This window comes from Parambassis ranga, chromosome 7, assembly GCF_900634625.1.
Source record: "Parambassis ranga chromosome 7, fParRan2.1, whole genome shotgun sequence".
Taxonomy (NCBI): Eukaryota; Metazoa; Chordata; class Actinopteri; family Ambassidae; genus Parambassis; species Parambassis ranga.
Genome location: NC_041028.1, coordinates 11,053,671 through 11,070,944, shown reverse-complemented (window position 1 = coordinate 11,070,944; position 17,274 = coordinate 11,053,671). Strand labels below are relative to the sequence as shown.

General features: G+C 40.5%; 1 protein-coding gene across 2 annotated transcripts; it reads right to left on the bottom strand.

Moving 5' to 3' along the window:
- Positions 1 to 325: 325 nt before the first annotated feature.
- Positions 326 to 15,751, bottom strand: pik3cd (phosphatidylinositol-4,5-bisphosphate 3-kinase, catalytic subunit delta). Of its 2 annotated transcripts, none has more exons than XM_028409700.1 (23): positions 15,355 to 15,751; positions 14,579 to 14,760; positions 13,660 to 13,888; positions 13,174 to 13,388; positions 12,697 to 12,873; positions 11,574 to 11,729; positions 10,946 to 11,035; positions 9,757 to 9,978; positions 8,042 to 8,138; positions 7,562 to 7,692; positions 7,419 to 7,469; positions 7,163 to 7,330; positions 6,414 to 6,535; positions 6,185 to 6,328; positions 6,007 to 6,106; positions 5,755 to 5,921; positions 5,206 to 5,315; positions 4,973 to 5,051; positions 4,365 to 4,532; positions 3,510 to 3,633; positions 3,180 to 3,325; positions 2,975 to 3,107; positions 326 to 2,893 (listed from the first exon to the last, which is right to left on the bottom strand). In XM_028409700.1, the coding sequence occupies exons 2-23, from the start codon at positions 14,717 to 14,719 to the stop codon at positions 2,756 to 2,758; spliced, it is 3,108 nt and encodes a 1,035-aa protein (XP_028265501.1). In that variant the 5' UTR covers positions 14,720 to 14,760; positions 15,355 to 15,751; the 3' UTR covers positions 326 to 2,755. The 2 variants fall into 2 exon arrangements, with proteins under 2 accessions (XP_028265501.1, XP_028265500.1); XM_028409699.1 differs by having other exon boundaries at positions 15,375 to 15,751.
- Positions 15,752 to 17,274: the final 1,523 nt, after the last annotated feature.

The following is a 17,274-nucleotide window of genomic DNA, read 5'->3' as shown; positions in this document are numbered from 1 at the left end:
GCAGGGGGCGCCAAAGCCCCACCCAAGTGGCACAGTGAATGAGTGAGTGAGTGAGTGAATGTTATCAAAATGAATCTTTATTTCCTTGTATATAATAAGTGGATGTTGTTTTTTGGAGCAGCCATATCCAAATTATTGATCCAAAATATTTTTTTCAATTTGATGAATTGCTTTTAAGTTTATATTAATGTATAAGCTACACTGCAGTTTGGAACAAAAAGTATTGTCTCCTGATGCCAGTCTCAGATACACACAGGATTAATTATAATCTGACAATGGTAAAACCTTGAACATTGATAACAAGATGAGACAGCACTATTCTGCATTGATGTACATCAAATTATTTATTTATTTTTAAACAGATATCACATTCGACACTGGATTTTAATGTCCAAAATAAAAACTTGGAAGCCCAACAGAATTGGAGGCCACTAGATATTAAAATATTTAGGGTGACTAGGTTAGTTCTGGCTTCAATCCATTTAATCAATAAATATTTTGAGCTTATCAAACAGGGAGAACATTAAGGCGACAAATGGTATGGAACGCCTCGGACAGCTCTCCTGTTGCAAACTGTTTTATTGAGCGTATGATTCCCTCCCAACAGCAAGAGAAACACATGTAGAAACAGGATGTAGATAAAAAGGCAAGTCCACACCAGACCTGTGCAGACAGGACAATTTATCTGTTTTAGATGCACACGTGCCAATCAAGTCTGAGCTTTAAATGATTTGTACCATTTAACAGAACTCACAAATGACAATAAATTCAAAAAGAAACTGCAATACATTTCACAAATAACAAAAAGTAAAGAAAAACTCATTAATTAAAGCAACAGTGTTCAGTGGAGTCCAGATATGGAGGAACATGATGACCCATATTTAAAGTCTAACTGAATATTTCAGGAGCTTAATGTATTTAAACCCTCATGCTGTGTAATCAACAGCTACACTGACTATTGTGTAAGTCATCATGAGACTCATACAAAGACTGTTCTGCACAAAATAATGTTCATGGACTTAAATCATACAGCACTCAGGCTAACTTAAACAGACATTTGTACAGCATTAGATACGTCAAAGTTTGTGTTTGACTCTACAGACAAAATCTCTTTCATGGCACCTGGAACATCGATACAAAATGTAATGGAAATACAATGCAAAACTTAAAATATGAATATAGACACACACACAGGCACAGGTGCAGTGCACAGGTTTACACATTCAAAACAGGCATGTGAACAGTATCACTTTTTGAGAAAGACAACACCAGTGTATGGCTTATACTAGTCCACAGATTGTCTTAAAAAGCAACTTTACCTAACATGACTGTTAAGTTTCTTCAGCTGTTAACGTTAAATTTAGTTTAAATAAAGTTATGTCATTAAAGTAAGATTTAGACATTTTAAAGATCAAAAAGGAAATCAATACCACTTTCAGAGTGTCTGTCATTAGTTCCTTGCAACGTGGCTGATTAGTCTGTGATCTAATGGCTTGGCAAGAATTCAGCTGCTTTGCATGTTAAGAGACTGTTGGCTTAGCTTAGCTTAGCATAGCAGTGTTGTTGGGCACACTGTTTTTGGTTTGAAGGAAAGTTTTTTTTTTCCATTTGTTTTAAACTTTGTGCTAAGCTAAGCTAAATGTGGGCTGCACGTGGATGCTCCAGGCATGCTTCTAAATTTGAACCTTTCTGTGTTGATGCTTGCATGTGAGCATGCGTGGTTGTGTATCTTTCTGTGTTAGCCCTGTGATGGGCCTGAGATCCGTTACTGCTCTGGGACTGGCCTGTCTTTCTGTAGGATAAAGTGGAGAGAGCTGATGGAAGGAATGGATAAGCTAAATTTTGCTAACATGGCATTTCACAGACAGGCAGTGTTATTGAATCTCTCTCTTTTTAGCAAGAAGGCAAGAAAGTGTATTTTTCAAAATGGCAGAATACTCCTTTAACTTAAGAGTAGCTGTTTAAGGGTTAGCTGGATGACAGCCTGGCACACAGGTATGTAATAAAAATAAAATCCTATATCTTCTTATCTTACAATAAATTGTAAATGTTACAATGTTTACATGTATTAGCACTCAAAAGGTAACATATTGTACTTCAAGGCAACATTACACCACAATGCCACAGCAGTAAAACACAACTCATCCTTTTAAAATATCCTTTGTGACTTTACGAATACTCAACAAGTTACTTCATTAAATAAAATACATTAAAAAACAAGACACATTCGTAAAGAGGCAGTTGAAATAAAAAGAAATTAATCAGCCACCGAGGGCTATAACCGTAGTTTTGAGGTGAAACCGCTGCCTTTCCATTGTACTCCGTGACTGAACTGTGTCTAAAGTCATCATAAAGCTTTTGCAGCCTGCTCCCTGCTGAGTAATGCAGTTGGTGAGATGCACTTTCTGTTTCAGTGATTCATAGCTTCTTACATGAACAGGTGATTTTTCAAGTAGCGATTACAACAAATCCTAAAAAGCATTTATATATGTCCACAAGGAAAAGATGTTTCACTGAGAGATGGGAGAACGATCAGCATGATGGAGGTCCCTCACTGTGAAAATATTGTTGGTGCAGCGATGATCCGTGATTATCTCATTGTCTTTGGATGCCTCCACTTAGTTGTTATTAAGCACAGAAAGGCCAGAGAGATGTAAACATTTGTCTTTGAATGCCATCCATAATGTTAAATATTAGATTCTGCTTTCTTTACCTTAATCTCTATAAAGGGAAAGAGTAAAGAAAGTGAAGCTGTTTATGGTCTATTATCTTTGGCCAGGGAGTGCATCATCCAGTTCACCTTGGTCTTCCAGCTCTCCCTCAGAGCTTCGTTGAACTTTACTTTGAAATTCTTCAGTGCCTCATCCTCTGATTTGCCCAAAGCTAAAGAGTCCTATTGAAGACAAGAAACCAGTTATCTACATGATTATCATCCTCATCGTCATTATCAGCAGCTTTATCACTGTTGGCATACCTTTAGATACTGGATATCTTTAAAGGAGGTGAGCTCTGGCAACCCTGCTGCCTTCATCATAGCAAAGAGGTTGACAAACAGTGGCCCGTTCCGACACAAGATCTTATAGGCCCGCTCACAGTATTCTCTGAACCTGATGGGAGAGTAGGAGCAGTCATAAACAGGAAACAAAACTTGAATATGTGTCTAATAAGTTAAAACTAACCTTTCAAACTTCTCACTGTTGTTCGTGCGCCCTTGCTGGATCACATGGACAAAGTCGTATGTTAAGATAAAAGGTACACGCTCCCTGTTGATCCCAAGTTTCCGCTTGAAGTTGCCCAAGAAATGTCCAAAGTCAATGTGGAAGAGCTAAAGAGCAGACAATTAAAATCAACATGAGTCTAATTTACTGACCAAACACAAAGCCATTATTAGAATTCAGCTAAAGCCCACTGTGGTACATTATCATAAACAAGTGTTTACATGATTACATCTGTTGGACATAAAGCATTGACTTTCACAGTGATTGAGATGTGTCTGTAGTAAACCTGACCTGTCCAGTTTCCCTGATCATGATGTTGTCATTGTGACGATCTCCAATGCCCAGGACATAAGTGGCTACACAGTAGCCAGCACAGGACAACGTGAACTCCTCTATTGCTTGGTCAAGTTTTTCCCTTAGAAACAAGAAAGCAAGGCATGAACGAGGAACACAACACACACATGCATCCACGAGGCAGTATATCTATACTAAAATACTGATAGGGCTCCTGAGACTGACTAATGACTGACTGTCACATCCACATAGAGTCCAGACATGAACATTCACTACTATGTTTTTGCTCCTTCATTTCAGGCACTGCAGCACTTCAGTTGTTCTCTTGCATAAAGGAGCTTTCATAATAGACGAGACCTTCAGACTGCCATCAAATAATAATCTACTCTCAGTTAATGCTGCTGACGCTGGAGCACACACAAACCGACAGGCAGGCAGGCAGGCAACATATCATAGTGGCACACTGTCTGCTCCATGATAACATTTACACAAGTCCTGTATGTTTTGTACTTTTGTTGTTTGTCGCCATGTAAAACACTGGGAGTTCAGAGCTAGTGTGATATTTATTGATTAAATCTCATGTCATTACCCAGCAGATGTGACACGTTTCACCCCTTAACTGTGATTCACTTCCCAAAAATATAAAAATAACATGGACTTTTTTATTGCACAACTATCTCACAATGCATTGGGATGCATCGGCAGTAATGTAGCTGTATACAAGAAATGAATACACCTTGCTACAAGGTTAAAGGAGCCCTTGTGTGCGCAGCTAGGATAAATGTGTGCAAAACAGTATTAACAGTGTGATATAATGAAGCTTCACTATCCATCACTGTCCATCATACTCACCCGGGGTTCTTAGATTTGAGCCAGTTGAGTAAGGCATCCTTGTTGAAGGCAGCAGTAGCAGCACTGTTACTGTTGTTACGCTGGATGTTGGCAATGGTGTCAGAGTTCTTCACCACCTCGATGAGTCCCATTTTGTTCCCAGTGGACAAGCAGCCATATGGGATCATCCTGTGAGTGCAAAGTTAGAAAGCAACAGCATTAAAGATAAAGATTAGGGCTGCAACGATTACTCAGGTACTCGAGTAATATTCGAGGACAAAATGCAACTAATTTAGCATTTGATGATTCGTTAGTGATGTCATTGAGAATGATTCTCTCGTGGCGCAGCGGGATGATCTGCGTTTTGGGCGCAAGAGGGCCTGGGTTTGAAATGTGGGCGAGCCATTTGCAGGCCGGACACACACACATACACACATGGGCGCCAGGTATGGAGGCGGTCGCAGACTATAGCAATGACGCTGCAGCTGTATGTATGGGAAAACTATGACGTTTACGTGTGATCCGAGTACTCGAATAAACGCAAAAATAATCCTAGTACCAAAATACTCGTTTGTTGCAGATCTCTATCGTCTACTGAAGCAACTACTGCTGAATGAAGCACATCCAACCTCAGATCCAGGCCTTCTTTCTTCCACAAATTCTCCATGAGTTGGATCATCTGCAGGGTCAACATGTCTTGTCGAAGATCTAAAGTAAATGAAAAAGTACATTGATTTCATTCACAGTTTAGAGGTCTAGAGGATGCCACTTTCTCTGAGTTATGCTAATAAATAAGTTACAGCTTAAATCTCAACATGGACTGCACTATGTGGCCATGTATGCAGATTTTCTTGTAACTCACCATCTCCGTTTTTGAAGATGATGCCGACCATGTCTCCTTGTGCCAAGGGGTTCTTATACATCAGCCAGAGTGGCTTCATCTTGGAGTCCATGAATCGGCACTTATCTGCACTGCAGCAGCAAACAAAACAAAAAAAACAATCATTTCAAACACATACACATACACATTTTTTTCACGAAATACAGAAAAGATGTATTTAAAAAAAAAAAAATTATTTAATAACTGAAACAAACAAAAGCAGCAATGGCTGCTTTCATTTGAGGTTCCACTGTAAGAAATGACGGTCACAGCCAATCATGAGCCCGAGTTGCATAATAAACACTTCTAAAAGGGATTAAAATGTACATTTTTACTCTCATAGCAAAGTGCATAGTATTGTATAATTAAAAATAAAGAGTTACTTTGTCAATACAGTGTACAAGTGTACATCATTTTATAATCCAGTGAACACAGAAAGGCACCCGAACTACCTCTGAAAATCCAATTAAGGACACAAAAAAAGCAATTTGATTAGGCCGCAGTGTGCCTGTGTTTGTGCGCTGCACTAACCAGATCTCAGTGAGGATGATGCTGGGGTTGAGTGGTGACAGCAGGTCTGAGAGGGCCTCCAGGTAAGACTCCTGTCGGATACACAGCTTCAGGTCCTCCACCGTCATCTTCTGGGAGCCTGACTTCACAATGTCACTCAGGGCCTTCATTTTGACCAAAGCCTCATTCTAAGTGGAAGACGAAAGGCGGAGGTTTTAATTCTGTGTAACACACAAACGTACATTACAGAGAATGAAATCAGTGTGGGATTACCTGTTTGGTTAGGAGCTTGATGTGGTGGATGTTTCCTCTGCAGTAGGCCTCCAGAATCAGGCCGAAACGCAGACTTACAGATGCTACGTGAATCTCTGACCTACAATGAGAATATTCTTCAGTCAAACAAATAGCTGCAGATGCAGTAGATCTTTTTTTAAGCTAGTCTGTGTTTCACCTGAGATGCCAAAACAGAAAGTGTCCTATCTGTCTGTTGGACAAAGCCCTCTCAAGCAGGAAAGTGGTGAGGTCACAGTCTAGGTAGGACTCATACTTCAAGGTTTGGACAAGCTGGATTAAGTACTGCAGCAGTTCATCATCACTGTGTGCAAAGAAGGGTTGTTAACATTCAAAACATATAATGAATGTCGGCAAGTCATGAACTCACATAAAATGTGTGTGTGTACCTGAGCTTCCTGAGACATCTGATAGTGAAAGATCGGACTGCTGGGTCAGGAAAACTGTAGTCTAGGAGCTCCAGTGCATGGATGGCAGGGAGGTCTGGCCAGTTCCTCAGTAAACTGACCATCTGAGGGGAAACAAAGGATTACCATACACATATACCAGAATGAGAACACATCTCATCTGTTTCAATCACTTTTCATAGGCACCTCGTGATTTAAATTTACTTGTTAAATAACAGGAATTCTACTGAATCTTCAATTTGTGGCTTTTCCCTGAACAGCAGGACTTACAATTGCTATTCTGAGCACAAGCAGTAAGCACGTTCACACTTACAAGTATAGTAACATGCAGCACTGTATGACTCGGTTAGCCAGCAAAAAGACAATGACCATCAAAAAAAAATGTTGGCAAAGAAAGCAGAAGCTGTTAACAGTACCGCACTGTGCACATGTTGTTATACAAAGTGTGTACTATTCATCATGTTGTTGTACAGGAGCCATCCGTTTGTAATCAGGTTTATGCAGAAATATGTAAAGATTTAGTACAATAAAATGTGGCAGCAGGCTGATCAAACATTAACTCATAGTGTCTGTGCATATGTGTGTGTGTTTTTTATTTGAATTACCCTACTAAAACCTGCTACGTATTCATCATGTTAGTATTATTCTGTCAACATTTTATATAATAAGTCAATCAAAAAAATGAGAGTATTGTTACATATATATAGTATGATGCACGGTGACGGAGATACCTGGATTACGTCCTCGCGCTTATTCCACTTGGTGACGAGGAGCAGCTTGGACAGACTTTCAGGGTAATGGTCACGGATTTCGGTGCGGAGCTTCCACAGGAGTTCTTTCTCATCTTCAAAAAACTCAGTATAGTTTTTGTTGTCCATAATTTCTTTTAGTTTCATGTACTACAGAGAGACACATTCATAAAAACAACATGTGGTCATGAAGGAACAGCTGCTGTCTTTCTTTAATGAAGAATGTAGAAAGTCTTACCTCTTCTTTAGAGGCAAAAACTATATCGCCGTTCTTCTCCATGTCACTTTTCTGAGAACAGAGGAGTTTGTTTTAATTGATATCTTAACTGTATTATTATTTATTTATTATTATTACTTAAATACAGACATTTCTGAGTATACCTTGTCAAGTGGAGTATAGTAGAGAGGGTGAGGCCGGATGTTGGGGAAGTGAATGAGCAGCCCAGCAGCACTGTCCACATTGGGGTTCTTCTCGACTGTCCCCATTGGGTTCAGAAGGTCACTTTTGTCATCTGTGGTCAGAGTATAATAAATATGATGATTTGTACCAACATTCTTTCACTTTTTCTCTCACTCCTTCTAAAAATAACCACTTGTTTTACTCTCAGATAAAATCATGACACCACAAGCAGCAGCCTTACTTTAAAAAAAAAATTTTGACACCAACAAACAAGCATTTCAGCATCTTTAAAAAAAACAAAATGTTGTGCATCAGCAGTGAATATGTGGGGTTTTTGGTGGAGCCACATGTCGCTTTGGGTATTTCAAAACCTCACTGTGTGCTGCAAGGAGCTGTGGAGGAGGCTGTGAAGCATGGAGGCATATGAGGTGTTTTTGAAGAGGAGGCAAAGCTGTAAGTACCAGGGACAGATGGCCATGTGGACAACAGGAACTCCCCGGTCTTCAGCTGGTCCTTGTAGTCGAACACCATGGTGTTCACCCAGGCTATTGGACAATCCTGAACAGATCGGGACAGAGAGAGGTAGTGACAGGGAGGATTAGGTTTGTCACACTACAGATTATCCGTGAAAGATGGAATATATTTTTAGACTTTTTGGACTTACCGTAAATTATAATTTCTACCAAAATAAATGCAGCATTTGGAAGTAAAATATTTATGTCTACTTTAAAATACTATTGTTGTTTTTGCATTTCTTTCAAAAAGCATATATTCTAACTTAATATTTTTTTAAATAAAAAACCCCTCTCTTATCTCCCGGCATATGTTTCATGTTAAAAGTTCATTTGAATTCAGATCACATAGTCTTCAATATTTTTTCACATTTTATTAATTCACTGTGTTTAATAATGAAGTGTTAAGCAAAGGGCTTTGCGGCTTGCCCTAAAAAAGCGAGATTTTATATTTATCAGGTTTCAGTTACAGTGAGTTCCTGGCAGTGAGGAGAAAAATAACTTCCATCAGTTCTATGTGTTAACACAAACACATATAGGCTGAAATACACGCGCTAAAAAACGAGAGGCAATGCACATAAACAAGAAGAGCTAAAATAGCTCAACTTCCATCAGCCGTTTTGGTGTCTGGCTGCAGGACTTCTCTGCCGGGCAAGAGAAGAGAGAAGTGGTTGAGAAAGCAGAAGTAGCTTTGATACTCATACAGCACACCTGGGCAGCCAGCAGCTGCTGCAGCATTTCAAAGCCAAACAACACCACATAGACAAAAAAAAGACAATGTGTGCAGTAAGTGAGCGAGCGGAGGCTCTCTTCAGTACGGTGACTGTGCTACCGTGGCATCAGAAAGTAAATTCAATGTGTCTTGATGGGCATATTGTTATGTTTTGTCATTTTGCCAAGATGTTACTGAAAATAGTGAAAATGTCACAGCTGACCAGTTTCCAAGCTGGCATCCACAATATGCTTCTTTTATTTTTATTATTAGACAATTAGTCAAATGAAAGGCAATAAAAATAACAATAATGTGATTAGATGTTATTAAGTGCAGTTTCTACATAAGGCTGACTAATTACACTGTTTTGTCTTGTTGCACATTTAGACTTTCAATCACACACATTTTATGTAGACGACATATCCTTATCTATATGTCCTGGGTATTTAGTGACTGGTTTGCCTCTGATATGCATACAAAGTACTGTGCTATACTGGGCTATAGATAGAAAGGCTGGAAATAAATGCTAAAGAATCGCTTTGTAATGTTTGAGGGCGTCACTGTTGAATGTCCCCAGTGCAGGGTGGAGGAGTTAATATAAGGTGAGCTGCTCAGTGTGTTGTTGTGACTGTGAAGATGCATTTAGAATTCCTTGAAAATGTATGTCAATTCCTTCCTTCCTTCCTTGGACTGATGTGCAGATAAAAGAGCTGAAACGGATGAGATGTAAACCGCAGTCTTGCCACTGAACACACTTGCACAACCAGACGCAGCAGCAAAACACACCCACACAGCACTCACTACACGCACTACACACTCAAAAGGAAACAGATCTGTTTGTGCGTGCTAACAAATTCACACCCACCAACCCAAACCCCTATCTGCTCACTTGTAACTTCTACACTGAGTCCCACCTCCTTCAAAAAACATCATATGTTTCTAACAGGCTCACCGCTTTCTTATTCTTCTTTTTGGTGCCGCGAGGCTTCTTGGCCTTCTCGATGACAGCGTAGAGTGCAAAGCACAGGCGACTCATGCGAGGCAGGTCGGAGACGTTTATGTCAAACTCCAGCTTTTGATCCCACAGAGGCTCGGAGCACACTGTCACCTCCGAGCTTGTCACCACCTTACAGAGCAGTTCACTGCCATGGAAGAGACCAGCCTGCACCACAAGCTGCAAAGAAAACACACACACAATAGTGATTAGATGATAGCATGACATGTGGTTTTGGAAGGTGAAGTGTTGAGCAGTTGTGTGAGGGAGATCGCTCGTGGAAGATTGACAGACTTTCATGAGATGATTCAGAGTTTCCTGTGTCACTCAAGATATGAGTCAAAGGATCTACACAATCATAACGTAAGCAGGTCGCCTTATGATGCTATGCAGAGTCAAAAATGATAAACAACCAGTAGGGTCATAACTTAATATTGTACTACCATTAAGCTCATGCCTTTTAGCCAAACCAAGATAGCCTGAATCTACATTTACAAGAGGTGGAGTAGCTATTCTGCTCCTGGGTGTGTTTTCAATCCTCCGCCTGCCAACTGCAGGCATGACTGAAAATTCTGTGACAGGACAAATTAGCCATGAGTCATGATGCTCTATGGCAGCAGCCGGAAGTGCACTTACAATAACCCATCTAAACAGTAACATAGTTAAGAAACAGAAATACAGGCACAGACACACATTAACAGAATTCCTAATGTTTTCTCTCTTCTTCTCCTGACTAGACACCATTCATTTAATGGGACACCTAAACATCTTAACAAACATTTGTATTTAAAGATAGTTCCGGGCCGATCTGCAGTAGTAACAAAATGCATGCAACGCCTTCAAAAAAAGAAGTACATTTGAAAGCGAGAGAGAGAGCATGAAGTGTGCCTTTTTTCTTAGAATCTAGGCCTCAGAATGAGACGTAAAAACCAGATAGGCCCTCCCCACTTCCTGTTTTGAAGTTTTAACCAACCGCCTTGATGAATTATGGGAAACGTGTGGTTTGGACCATGTGACCCCTGCCTGTCACTTTACATGTCAACCCCACTGTTCCTACAACTGAAATTGAGATATTGGTAAACAACTGAATGCCACATTTCATTGAGCAGCAAAGTGAGAAAAAAAACCCACGCAAAACCACACCGACCTTCATTCCTTCATCTGCATTGACTCGGCTGCCCTGCAGCAGGTGAATGTAGAAAGGCTCATTGATGGACCAGAGAGAGGAGGTGTTCTGCTGTAAGGAGTCAAACAGGAGGAAATTTAATTTAGCCACTCAGGCTTTACATTAAAATTGCTTTCATAGCTTTTACTAGAGTCTCAGTCATGAAACTGTTGCTGCAGTGTCCTGTTTGGCAACATGTCAAATAATAGATGCACAGCAACAGTAAATTTCCAAAAAAGGGGAAGGGACTTTGAAACTGACAGAAGGCACTTTGATTGAGTGTATGTTTATTTAATGACTACATTTTTTTCTAGTTTTTAGTCTTAACTTTCAAATCTATTGTATCTCAATGTCTTTATTTTTTATATATTATAAATCTTGTTTTATTTCCCCTTGTGCTGTCCACACATATCCTTCATTTTACCAGTTCCCAAGAATGTAATATTCACTCTATATTAAAGTACAGGAAGTGCATGTAGGGGTGCCAGGTGTAAATTAACTACATTGTCCCACACAACATGCTTCAGCTATACCAAAGTTCAACTGAACATCCATAATGAGGAGAGAGTGAGCGTCTGTTAATGAAAGATGGCAGCCGGCAGTGGCTTACCTTCTTCACAGGCAGAGGAGGAGGTCTGGACAAGGATCGACTCTTGTATACCTGGTTGCACATCATGCCTTGTTCCTCCTGATATTTGCTGATGGTGGAGTGGTGCACCATGGTAAGATGAGGATTTTGGTTGTTTCTCAAGCATGAGAAAATGTACTGGGAAAATAAAAGACAGAGACAGCAGAAGAGGGGAGAGAAAGGGTTTTTGTCGTTCAGTCGGGTTACCCACAGAAATTTCCCAGTGTTCCAATGGCACTGGTTAACTCCTGAAGGCTGTTCGTTTGCTGTAGGTTAATGCAGCTAAAATCTCATTATGTGCAGATGGATGCCGGGCTGCTAGACTGATATGAGTCATCCCTGCAGGTAGCTGGAGTTTCAAAATCAACAGGGGAGTCTCCTGCCACCAAAATCTTGACTCACCCCCACTCCTGATCTGACAATCATTTCAGCTATTACAGACCACCTGCACTGGGCAAAACACACAGGAGACACTGCACACACACACACTGCAGACACAGAACAAAAACCCTGAGCTCTACTGTCTGTAGACAGTGTCCTCTGTTTACATCGAAACACAATGTAGAAGCAGTTCTGACAAAGATCAACAAAAGGCTTACACAAATGTATCCAAATATAGCAATGATTGAGGAATGATTGCTTAACACTGCATAGATGTAAGTGTGAGTCAATCATTGTGTTAAAGGAAGAGTTCACCTAAAATCAAATATTCCTATTTTCCCACACCATACAGAGTATTTATCCATCTTTTCAACGGTCCCTTACAAAAATACAAAAAAACCAACTCAATGGCAATGTCTCTTTCCAAAGATCAGAGCCCAGCAAAGACAGCACTGGAGGCCACAGGAAAAATATGACACACGGCCTGAGTGGGCCTCAGTGCAATTGAAAATGGACCCAGAAAGAAAAACAACCTCTACAATCAAGATAAATACCTGCAAAAATAATGGATACATTAACCATTTAGAATACATGGAGGCACTCATACTTCAGCAGTGAAGTATGAAGATCCCTTGTTATTGGATAGACAATGAATTTTCTGAGGAGTGAACATGAATTTAAAAGTGTACACACACACACAATACAACTCCAAAAGGTTACTCACTTTAAACTGGCACAGTGGGTGTTTCCCGTAAATGAACTCCCACCTCCCATGGACCTGTAAGGTGTAGTCTTCAGGATCCTGCCTCACCGAACGAAAGACAGTGGCCTTCTTCTTCAGAGCACTTTTCATCAGAGCCACTGGGAGGTCCTGTAGGTCCTGCTGCAACATGAAGCTCTCCTGTGAGAGCAACCCGCATCATGATTTAAAATAAAGGTGCCAGATTGACAGAAAATCAGTCAAAAATGTACAATAGGTTGTCGTGTCTGTGGATTTTGTTCCTGACTGATGTTTTGAAGGTCATATTTAGGGTGTGGGAGGGGGATTTCCAAACAATCTGTTTACACACAGTGGAACCACAGTTTTTCCAATCAAAGGTATTGCAGTCCCTGCTGCTGCCCTATCAAACCATAACATTTGATTTGTCTTAACTCTGTGACTCATAACGCAACTCCAAGTATCAACAACAGATCAACTCACATCAGAAGCCTCAAACTTGACATTGATGAAAATCTTCTTGGTGTTTTTTGACTTGGCAGAACAACATGGTTCCAGGTCACACGGGAAGCTGTACTCCATCCACTGTTGCCATGACAAACTCTGCCTCTCCTGAGCCTTCTCCTCGCAAAAGGTGCGCATCTTTGTCCGGAACTCATTCACCTCGTGGTCCTTCTGGGCTTCAAACTCATGCAGACCTAAATGTGCATAAAGTCAGAGGAATTCTTACCACTTTTTGCAACAGAGCATGACAATCTTTTGATATGCATGTGAGCTTCTTTACATTTACATTGTTTTTATTTATATGTTTTTCATTGGTTTCCCACTCTGCTGTGGGAAAACTGCATCACTTCTATTCATCACATTAATTCATACACTTATCTATCTTTATCTTGTTTCCTGGTTTTCACTCCAGCTTGATGCTGTGAAATATTAAACTAGGGTCACGATCATTTTGCCAAAACAAACCTTTGCCAATTAGCAGGCTGATTTGAGTGTTGGTGAGTTTCTCTACTCGGTCTCCCTCCCTCGCCACCAGCCTCAGAACACACATGAAGGGCCGCACATCGCTAATACGCCTCGATTCCTCCTCCAGTTCCTCCCTCTCTGCTGTCTGGTTGATGCAGGTGAAGACATATCCATCAGGATCACCCAGTCCAGAGAACAGGGCCTCACTTCTGGCATTTTTCCAAACCATCTGAAAGAGGAGACAACAGCAATAGAGAGAGAGAGAGAGAGAGAGAGAGAGAGAGAGAGAGTTTATGACCTGTGCAGTGTACAGTGTGTCCTCTGTCTGTATAAGATTTACACAAAACCAGTGCCAGTGTTTTCATATGATGACAAACTCCTGTACCTTTGGTAGTTTTTGTTCATTTTCTAAAATTCCAAGCAGAGTTACCACAACTAGAAAGACACTGAATCTTTTAATCATCTTAACAGCTTCCAAGAGTGCCATTACTTAACAGAGCTAAATCAAACAGCCGAAGTGGCAGAACTGTTGGCACATTCAGCGGCACATTTAACAGCAGATCTGCTTCAGCAGAGACCGGCTGGTCGTCTTTTCCACAGAGGAGAGCTGCAGCTCCGTCTCTCACAGTTACACCAGAACCAGCGAGCATTGTTTGAATTGTGCTGTGTTTTAATTTGTTTAATGTCTGAAGGAAATATTAAGTCAGGCAATTTGTTCAAAAGCGCTGCGAGTGAATATTGTAAATAACAACTTCATTTCACATCAGAGAGGCACAGCTCTGTGCCGCAGTCAATTACACTCTATTAGGAATACGCAGCTATCTTATGACAGACAACATTTCACGTCTGTGGAAACCCTCTGTTTACATGGTCATTAAAAGCAGTCACTGATGGAAACATGTGAGGGAACACAGCCTACTTTCTTGATGGTTTTGATGGTGTCATTTCGAGACACAGGGAATTTGAGGAAGATCCCAGTAGGCAGCAGGAAGTCCATGTTGATGTCCAGGTCCCCCTCCTTCTCCCATTCCTCCTGCATCCCATACTTCCCCGGGGGCATGGTGACTGCCTCTCATTTACTGTCAGCCCCTCTGCTGCTCACTGGAAAACACAGCCAGGCCGGCCACACAGCCAGAGTTAATACGTGCACTATTAACATGTGTTATGTGTGTGCAGGCTATCTGTAGTTTGTGATCAGTGTGTGATGGCTGAATGATGTGACTGCAGCTTGTAGTTGAAGGGCTTTGCTTGCATCTGATCCTTGTTTAATCAATACTCTGTTGGTCATATGTGTGTGTGTGTTGACAGATTATCTCCTGGTTTTTTTGTATGGACTTTATGTTTTTCAGATTCGGTGTTCTGTGAAGAAGAAATGCTCCACGGTCAAACCAGGAGACACACTAAAGTCTCCCTCAGATGTATTCAACTGACTTTGAATCAGAAAGCTCAACATTTTGAATGTAATCTAATAGTTTGTCTTAAAGTAATTCTACACTATTGATTTTGGTAAGAGGAAACTTGTCCTGTGTGAGCTGCATTGCCTGCATTTGAACAGCGGACATTAAAATGTATTTACATTACACGTATCTTCCTGGTGAAAGACGGGCTGCTTCAGTCTCATTGATGGAATGGAAACGTGACATTGTGCTGCCTGAGTTCAGCTGGGCACCTTACGATATAAAAAGCATCGCCAACCTGTTAGCGCAGACACTTGCCTGTCCGGTCATCTCTTCATGGTTTTTTTTTGCGGCGAAGATGGAGTCTGTAACATCACAGTGACATGTCTTCACTCCGGCGGCTGTGAGGCTGCGCGTCAATCCGCGAACTGAGGCGAGGTGTCGTCCTCTAAATCCAGCTCAGACGCGCCAGGTTCCTCCTGGTGGGTTCATGCGTAAGTGTTTCCTTACCTCCAGGCCGGTGCGCTGTCATTCATGCGGTGATGTTGATGCGCTGACCCGGACTGAGCGGCTGCGCGCTGCCTCTCCGGCTCTCCGCGGGCCAAGGGACCGTCCTCCAAAAGTTTAGTTCGCGCGAAGTGAACAGTGAACAGATCGATCCGCCCTCCACCCCGCCTTCGAGAGCTTCTGTTTTTAAATGCTGATGATGGTTTTAACAGTTTAACACCCAGATATCAGCATTTATAAACATATGCCTGCGCTTGTAGTAGAAGCTACACAGACAGTTTTTCATTTTTTAAATAATCTAAGTTTGAAGACATGTAAGGACCCAGGCCTACAGTGGTGTACACCTATATATTGTCATTCATTATCTTTCAATATGGGGACCATAGCTTAGCTGTTTAAAAAATAGACATTTCTGCTTAAAAGAAAATATAATGTGTTACAGGATAATATATGAAGGAGGAAGAGGAGGAGTCTAATGTCTTATCAAAGGTTAATCAACAGGAAGTAATCAAGTATCAGCCTATAACTGTGTGGCCTTGAAGAGACAAAAATGTATGACATTGTGCCAGCTATTCAGTTGTGAGGATACTCTGATCTGCTTTGTCACATTTTTACATTGAAAGTTTAAAAACCGATGTAGAAAACTCTGATGTTCTAATACAAGAAAAAGTCTGGGTTCAAAAACTTGAGATTAGTTTCACAGCGGAGATACAGTACTGATAATATGAAATAAAAAGAAAGAGTTAGTACAGCAGAAAATAATTTATAAAGGCTATCACGTAAAATATTGCATAAAGCAGCAGATGCTATGTATGTAAAAGTAAATGGCAGTACAGTAAGAGTCCCTCTGTAATAGCTACTACTTTACAGGTTATTAGTGTAAAATGATAAGAACTGCAGTGTTGGCACTGTCACTTATTCTATACACAAACTGGTGAATTAATTATTCAGTGATAACAATAAGCTCATGCTGCCACCTATCTTATTATCATCATGTATCATCATATAAGGGAAGTTATACTGATTTTATTGCTGAAACATAAAGAAAGATTCATTGTATAGTTTTTTTCATGAATGGTGCATTTTTTCCTTTTGTTTCCCAGCACAGGGTTCAATGTAATGCAATGAGCCAAAATAGACCAAGACTGTCTTTTTGTTCTGCAAATTCTCAGAACTCACACAGAGGTTAAGTCAGGATATGTCTAGGTCATGTACAGACTGCAGAAAAAAAAGAACAGAAAGATGTTGCGATTTCATCCAACATGAATATATGTGAACATAAATAAATATGGAAAACTGGATTTAAAAAAAAACTTTGACGAGAACTCTGCCTTCCTTTTTTCTTACATTAAGATGCCTAAAGAAAAGAGACCAGTTATAGTTTAGCTTTGAAGCAGTTAGTGAACAATAGCACCACACTCATGGAAGTGGAACATAAACCACAGTAGTACTACACCATAGAAAGGGGAAATGAAGGGGCCAACATCAACAGTGTGACACTATTAACACTGAAAGAGTCTACAGGGGCATCTAGTTTGAATCTACCTTAGAAACATGTGTGCAGGTACAATAAAAATGTATTTGTGTGCCCTTTTTTAAGCTTGTTTTGCATGTGTTAATTTCAGTGGTATACTAACGCTGAAAACTCTGGTTTCCTGTTGATTGCATCTTTGATTGTGAAGACATAAGGTGACACTCAGTAGGTATTTAG